The sequence below is a fragment of the Manacus vitellinus genome, unplaced genomic scaffold, assembly GCF_001715985.3.
Source record: "Manacus vitellinus isolate BGI_N305 unplaced genomic scaffold, ASM171598v3 scaffold_0_pilon, whole genome shotgun sequence".
Classification (NCBI taxonomy): Eukaryota; Metazoa; Chordata; class Aves; order Passeriformes; family Pipridae; genus Manacus; species Manacus vitellinus.
In genome coordinates, this window is record NW_021938789.1 from 26,058,242 (window position 1) to 26,066,496 (window position 8,255).

General features: G+C 40.3%; 1 protein-coding gene across 5 annotated transcripts in view; it reads left to right on the top strand.

Moving 5' to 3' along the window:
• Positions 1 to 4,786, top strand: part of FAT1 (FAT atypical cadherin 1) — a 105,947-nt gene extending 101,161 nt beyond the window's left edge. For 2 of the 5 annotated variants that reach the window (XM_018069914.2, XM_018069918.2), the window contains 2 exons: positions 2,110 to 2,145; positions 3,074 to 4,786. In XM_018069914.2, coding sequence (XP_017925403.1) covers positions 2,110 to 2,145; positions 3,074 to 3,699 — 662 coding nt within the window. In that variant the 3' untranslated portion in view covers positions 3,700 to 4,786. The remainder of the gene's footprint in view (positions 1 to 2,109; positions 2,146 to 3,073) is intronic. The other 3 variants (XM_018069923.2, XM_018069924.2, XR_001920293.2) reach the window with 2 other exon arrangements.
• The last annotated feature ends 3,469 nt before the right edge of the window (positions 4,787 to 8,255 follow it).

The window sequence follows — 8,255 nt, forward strand, 5'->3', positions numbered from 1 at the left end:
CCAAAGTGTGCCTATTGGGTTGTGGTGGTTTGGAAAAAAAAAATTTCAAAAAGCTAATTTCAAAAGTTTTTCTACAATTTGTTCTAATGTGTGTAGAGAAGTTTTCAGACAGGCACAACTCAATGTGGGGGAAGGGAATTATATTACAATTTATTACTTACACAATAAATACTATAATACATATATATACATATATATAACAATTTTAACTATCTCTTCTATGGTGAAACAATATATATACATAGACCTTCTCTCCTTTCCTTCAAAAAAAGTCCAGAAAGAAAGAAGAAGAGGTCTTCTTTTCACTTTCAGGCCACGGCTCTTCTAAATTAATTTCTGTGGCGCTTGGAAGTGTCTCTTTTCTTTAAGGCAGCAGTTTTGATTTGTCATAGCTAGAATTCTTCTTTCTTCTAAGGGGGGGGGGGGTGTCTGCCCCCACTTCTCACTCCTCGGCCACCTTGTCCGAGGGTATTACTGTGGATTTCAAGGGAACACCCGTGTCATCACGTCTGCAGCACAAAGTGCAAGGGCTTAAAGTTTAAAGTCTTTATCCCCTGCTCTTGCTCCATGAAGGTTCTGGCCCCTGGGGGACGAGCTCTCAGGAGACTTCTTTGGGGAATTCCACCCCTCCTCCCTGGGGTCAAAGAGTTCTAAGGGCTTTTAGTTTAGTCCTTACCCTAGAACTGATTCCAACCGACTCACTCTCTCTGTCTTTCCGTCGGACGTCCCTGCATCTCTCGGTCTGGTCCCTGCCATATTTGCTGCTCGTCTGCTACTTTCTCTTGCTCTTGTAATTCCTTTGCACAGTCTTTTGGCCAGGAGCTCATCTTGGCTCACGGCCACAGCTCTCTGTTGTGCTACTTTTGCCGCTGCTTTTCTTTCCCCCCACTCTGATGTGGGGAAGAAAATGCAACCCAGGGGGTCTTCCCAATTTTTCGGGGTCCTCCTTGGTCACCAGCTTCAGGGAGAGGGGGCTTCACTCAGTGGCTGTGCTGCTCCTGCTCCCCCTGGCCAGGAGCCAGGGGCAAAGGCCCCCCAGCCCCCCTATAACACGTGGCATTTCAAGGCATGGCTGCTTCTGCTTCTAGCTACGCAATTAAAATTAACCTCTTCTCTTCCCGTTCTGTGAGTATGTAATTTCCACAGGGCGCACTAAGTTTTTAATTGGTTCAGTATCAAAAACACCACTTCTGGGGCAGACTATCACCAGCCCCAGGGGGAAAGGTTTTTTCCAAGCCACCACATGGGTTTAGTTTTGCAGTCAGTTTTCCTGGAAAAATAAAGGAGTCTTCTAGTCTTCTAAGGAGACTAGTGGTCAGAACCTTCTCCTGGAGATGAGGCTGAAGATGCTTTAAGAGTCTCAGATTTCAGACTGATATCTCCATTAGCCTGGGCTAGGCAAGCTTAAAAAAAGAGGAACTCCCCGCTGAAGAGTCAACCTCTGTCCAAGAATAGATGTCTTCCAAGAATAGATGAAAGTATGAATTCTTAGGAGAAGATTCTGCTATTAGGATAGGCATTGCTCATCCTTACAGGTTTGAATAGGGAATATAGATTCCTGAAGAAAGAAAGGTTTAAAATTCGTCAGATAACACAGGACAGTTCTCTGCTGAGCATGAATTGTTGGAATTGTTGTACAAAGGGAGACAGGTTTCCCAGTGCTTTGTGTATGGAAGCTAGACACTAATGGGAGAGTTACTTTCTTTGCATGAGATACTTGCAAGTATAAGTCCTAATAGATGCAGCCCTGTATCAAAAAACAAGGGGTGATACAAGGGAAGAAAAAAATCAGATCGAGGCTTGTTACCCTTTGTAGTAGGAGTCCTAATTCTACTGATATGAGGATTTCAGCAAACTACAGACTGCACATTTTGCCACCACACAGCCGTGTCCCAGCTGGGCTGTACGTGAACTCAGTAGCTGTCCTGCAGTTCAAGTCTTAAATAAGGAGTCCAGGAGGAAAAAACAAAAGCCAACTTTAGTTTTGCTAAGTAAACTGGACAAAACCAGCATGAACATTATAGTGACAGTCATTGTTTGTCATTCATATTGGTTCTACTATTTGATTCCTAACTACAGATGTTTTCTCCTTTTCTTCTCATTCTAAAGAATCTTTTGCTGTTCCTGACCTCAGCAATTCAAGAGGTGACTTCTGCATGCAGTTCATTGATGTTCACCAAAATATTTCTTTTAATATTTGACTTTAACACAGACTTACTATCAGTTGCTTGCTGTGCATTTGTCCGCAGTGATTACTCTTTACTAGATTTGCACTATATTACAATTGCGTATTATTTTCTTTGTTGGTGTTCAGATGAGAGAAATGATTGGGTTTTAATGAGATTAGGCTTACATCTAGTTTCCAGTAGACGAATACAAACTTATTCAAGGGCAGTTTGCAAGAGAGGATCAAGTTCAGTCATTTATGCATGATTAAGCTTGATTTTCCTATTTTGTTCTTGTATTTGAATGTGGAATGTCTTTACTAATAGTCAGAGATTTTTATCAGAGGTGTAACAGTTGCTGTAGAGCTAACAGCATTTTGTAAAATTAACTATATAATTCACTTAAGAGGTAAAGTCAGTTTTAATGGTCTGAATAGTTTACTAATTAGAAATTACTTCTTTTATTTAAAAAGGTCATGGGTTATATATACCAAATATATTCTTAAGAAAAACAGGCTGTTGTTTTCACCCTAACTAATTACTCAACAACAATTGATAAAGAATTTAGCTGCAGTAGGGAGGCTGTTGATTCTTTGCTATCCAGTGAACCATTGTGACAGCACATTCCATAGATGACTGCAGCTCTTCCCATGTTAGGTGCAATGTCTGAGAAAATGTAAAAGTTCAAGTGTGAATGATGCACTGTCTAATGCATGGCATAATATAAAGTTGTGTTGTGTTGAATGTTTTTTGTGGAACCAGGGCAAACTGCTCTCTGATTAACAAGTAGTGTCCTAATAACACTGGTTGCCTTGTCTTAATACATGTATTCAGTGTATTCTCAGTTCAGACTGACTGGAATACAAGATAGTAATACTAGTTTTCTTTTTTCTAAATTAACTTTTCAGGTTACCACTGGGATACATCAGACTGGATGCCAAGTGTTCAGTTGCCAGGTATCCAAGAGTATCCAAATTATGAAGTGGTTGAGGAGTCAGCTCCCCTCTACACAGATCCAAATGCCATCGATACAGACTATTACCCTGGCGGTTATGACATAGAAAGTGATTTTCCACCTCCACCTGATGACTTCCCTGCACCTGATGAGCTTCCACCGTTACCACCTGAATACAGCGACCAATTTGAGTCAATACAGCCACCCAGAGACATGCCAGCCGTAGGTAGCTCGGGTTCTTCTACGAGAAGCAGGCAGAGGTTTAACCTTAATCAGTACCTTCCCCATCACTACCCTGCAGACATGTCAGAACCTCAGACCACAACCAATGGCATCAGTGGCAGTTACAGAGAACCTTACGCTCCTTACACATTAGGGTACAATCGAGACTTTGAAGCACCCACTGTAGACAACATGTCCATGTCTGTGTATGCTTCCACAGCTTCCTGCTCGGATGTGTCGGCATGCTGTGAAATGGAGTCTGAAGTCATGATGAGTGACTATGAGAGTGGAGATGACAGTCATTTTGAAGATGTGAAAATTCCTCCACTTGATTCCCAGCAACATACAGAAGTCTGACACACCCAACAAAAGTGCCTGGACTCTAACAGACTTTATCAAATCCAGAACAATTTTCAAGAGCTTTTTTATTTTTCTGGTTTTTTCCCAGCCACAGTGAATGCTTTTGTTTCAGTGAGCTAAACTGGCATGGCAGCATTGGATCATGCAATTCATTTCACTAAATCAGCCTCTTTCAATTTCCTAACCTATTATAATTGGACAGTTCCAAGATTTCCATTGGCTGTGCCATTTCTGAACATCCTTTTTGTACTTCAATTGTGTATGTTTAAAAAAATCACATACCATTTCTCCATGTTAGCATGATGCATATATTTATATAGTTCTAATGCAATTAATTTTCTCCTACTTTTTGTAAATTTTATGTACAGTTTTGATTTTAATAGTTTTAACTAGATTTTGTAGATATTTTGTGAATTTGTTTTCCACTGAAACTAGTGGTGTTAGTGTGCCATTAAAAATGAGCACCCTGACTTATAATCAGGGCATCACTCTATGTATTCCCCCAAAACACAAGGTTTGACATTTCATTCTAAAGCATTCAACATATTCACACAATTTCATTTGTACATATGTTAGGTCTGATATTTTTCTGGGTCAGCTATATGGAAATGTCTTAAATGGGTTGCTGTATTTTAGAACTGTAAACATTTTTTTCCCTTCTTGGAAAGTGTGTTGGGGACCCTCTACATACCAGTTTAGAACCAAAACCACCATGACACAGTTTTTATAGTGTCTGTATATTTGTGATCCAATGGTCTTGTAAAGGTTTTTACTGAAAATTACCATTAGCCAGTCTTTCTTACTGACAATAAATTATTAATGAAATACTTTAGCTTTTCTCTGTGTATCTCTGTTATATAATATACCATTGACAAAGCATTCAGTGCAGCATTTTTTAAATCTGTATATGTTTTGTACTGTATTAAGTTACTTGCTCCAAGCAACTCGCTTTCCTTTCCTCTGAAATCAGCCTGCAGCTGTGTTAGAGATGCTCACGAGATGGCAGTGTGTGTCTGCTTAATGGTGTTTTTAAAAGTAATCGGGCCAGTCTGAATAAAGATTGATGGGTATCAACCTGCAGTAGCCTTCTCGGTAGTTTGCATTTTTCTTTAAATACATAATATCAACTATGTAAATTACTGAGTATTTTTTATGAAGTCCCAAACATTTACAAAAAATTCCGGAAGCTCTTTAAATCAGTTTCTCCCCTGCTTTATCACCTGAATAGTTATTGTCATGACTAGTTGTCCCTTGACTGAGCACCTGCATGCTGAAATGTCTGTGCCAATGTCTTTTGTTCTAAATACATTGGTATTTTTATGCAATTATATTTCAATTGCAGTTTCTTACATGAAGCTAGAAATTTACCTTGAAGAAGTCAAGACAGGATATGGTTTGCCTGTATCCTGCTGCTTTTCTGACTAGAAAAGAACAAAGCCTTTAATAGAGTTCTCTGGCATAAATTTGCCCTGATGGTAAGCTAAAGTAATAATAGCTGTGTCCTCTGCCTCTTGCTTGAGGGATGCTTTTTAAGTTCAAATAGATTTCCTGGCACATTAGTACATTTTTAATATAGCCTGGAATCCTTTCAGCTCCATCTCCATTTTATCATAACATTCTGTAGCCTGAAAGGTACAATATTAGATTCTCTCAGTCCTGAGAGCTAAGCCTCAGCCTTCCACCATCTAGCAGAACAGGGTACTGGATTTGTATTTGGAATGCTATTTATGTACAAAATGGAACAACTCTCAGCTTGGCAGCTATATAATGGAAATGGATGGATTATAGGACAGAGCCAAAGAGCCAGGCACAGACGTTCCTCAGTGGTAACTTGCCCCTATGCAGATATCAATCTCATTATTTATGTAAAAAGGCTAAAAAATCAACGGGTTTAAAATTGAAAACACATTCTGGCTTTGTGCTGCAATATTCATCCTGATAAGATCTCTTTGTACATCGGTTTGAATGTTAGTATTTTCTTGTTGAATAGCTTTAGGAGAATCTTACAGAACTGTGAATAGAGGGTATCACACACTAGTAATTCAGATCACTTCTTAAGCTATGAAGGTTAAGCTTAGTGGCAGTTTTGCTCAAGATTCCTTAATACCTACTTCTCAGTAGGAATGAGCCTTAGGAAGTCAGCAAGAGGAAAATACTGCAGAGATTTTCGTCATTTCTCAATTGATAAGGTTTCCCAGTAAAGATGAAAGCCTGCCTTACATATACATTTTCTAAAGTTACTCATTTACAGAAGAAAAGCCTGAAAACAGATTTTTATAAGTGTGAAGGATAGCAATATCAATACTTAAATGTACTTTTATTCATAGTACTGTGAACTGAAGGCTAACATAGATCATGCTGAAAAAGAACAATGTCTCATTACTGTATAATGAAATTCCAAGTCAGCATAAGGAAACATTTTGTTGAAAGTATCAGAATGTCCTTTTTTTTTTTTCATCTTCACAAGAACTGTGCTGCTAGGCAACATGCAACACCCAGGTTATACTCCACAGCAGAAGACAAAGCGGCATCATAACAGTTGCTTACAGAAATAGCAGGTATTTTCAACTCCAGAACAGCTTTGCAGTTGGTGAGTAAAGCAAGACCATGTTAGACAAATGCACCCTTTGTAGGGAGATTTTATCACCTAATTCAGGTCCAGTAAGTGTGATTAAACCTGTTTTCCCACACAGACCTACAGCAATACACCAAACCAAGCTGGTGACATTTTAAACCCGATTAAAATTGATACAGCAGAGCATTGCTGTTTGACTCTAGTAATCCAAGACATTCAAAAGCAGTGGCCAGGTGATTTAATTTATAAGTCAAACATTTTAACATAGGGAATTTCAGTGAATTTACACATCCACTGTTCCAGAGTTCACCTCTCCTCACAGCAAGATGTTTCAGATGTAGTTTCATGTGTTTCAACTTGTGCCCATTGCTTCTTATCCTGCCATAGGGCACCACTGACAAGAGCCCATCTCTCTCTACATCCTCACATCAGGTATTTATAAATGTAATAAGTTCCCCACTGAGGCTTCTTTTATGCCCAGACTGAACAGTCAGTTCTCTCAGCCTCTCATATGAAAGAGGCTCCAGTCTCTTTATCATCCTACTGGCCCTTTGCTGTAGTTAACTGTCCTGTTGAAGTCATTTTTTCTATTTTAAAATACTTGTGAGCTAGTAGAATTTAAAGTTTTATTGAACAGATTTGAGTCAAGTTCATTGCTGGGTTGCCCATTCTGTATTTTATTTGGAGTGTATGAAATGTCACTTTGCCTTGAAGCAGAGAAAAAAACTGCAATTCCACCTGATTAGGAGTAATTGAGGCAGAAACAACAACAGACAATCCTATAAAATTTCATTCAGTCAATATTTAACACCCACGCCTGGGCTGAGAACTCTGAGATTGAGGTATATACACTTAGAAGAAGGAACATGACTAGGCTACCAGGTTTTGACTTCTCCTCCAAGGATATTTACTTAGAATGTTTTTCCATTGTTCCCTGTTCTACCCATTGCCTCCCTGAAACAAGTACTGTCCCAAGCAACCACACCTAAGGAGAGTTCCTGCAGTGCCCAAAAGATAAAAATCTGAATCCACTCAAGCCAAAGAAGGTATGAAATAAGTCGCTTAACCACAAGACACAAGATCCACTTTTTGTTGGAGTAAAAGGGTAAGAAGGAATACACTACTCCCACCTTGTATCTGTCTGTAAAACTCTTGAAGGAAGACAGCTGCAGTCTGTGTTCTGTCAGGGGTCATGGCCGACACCTGTCTGCAGAAGAGACCAGTGCTGAATAAGTGCAGTTCACCAAAGTGCCTCAGACAACTCCCAGCTCAGCCTTCCCTTGGAGAAGCCATGCTAAATGTCTTGAATCACTTTCCTGTCCTCCCTGTGCCTTAAGCATAGCTTCCAGGAGGACCTGTTCTATGACACTCCCAGGCACAGAGGTGAGGCTGACAGGTCGGTAGTTCTCACGGTCCTCCCTCCTACCCTTTTCAAAGGGTTTCCCTTTTTCCAGTCACCTGAGACTTCATCTGACTGCCATGACATTGGGGGTGCTCGAGTACAAGAGGCTGGACATGAGCCAGCAATGTGCACTCACAGCCCAAAAAACCAATTGTGTCCTGGGCTCCCTCAAAAGCAGTACAGCCAGCAGGCTGGGGGAGGCAATTCTGCTGCTCTACTCCTCTCTTCTGAGACCCCACCTGGAGTACTGCATCCAGCTCTGGCACCCTCAGCATAGGAAGGACATCATCAGCCTGTTAGAGGGAGTCCAGAGGAGGGTCACCAAGATGATTAATTACAGGGATGCAGCACCTCTCCTATGAGGAAAAACTGAGAGAATTGGGATTGTTCAGCCTGGAAAAGAGAAGGCTTTAGGGTGAGCTAACTGTGGCTTTCAGTACCTGAGAGGAGCCTACTAGACAGATGGAGAGAGACTATTTTCAAGAACATGTAGCAACAGGTCAAGGGGGAATGGCTTCAAAATGAAAGAGAGTAGGTTTAGATTGAATATTAGGAAAAAATCCTTTACTGTCAGGG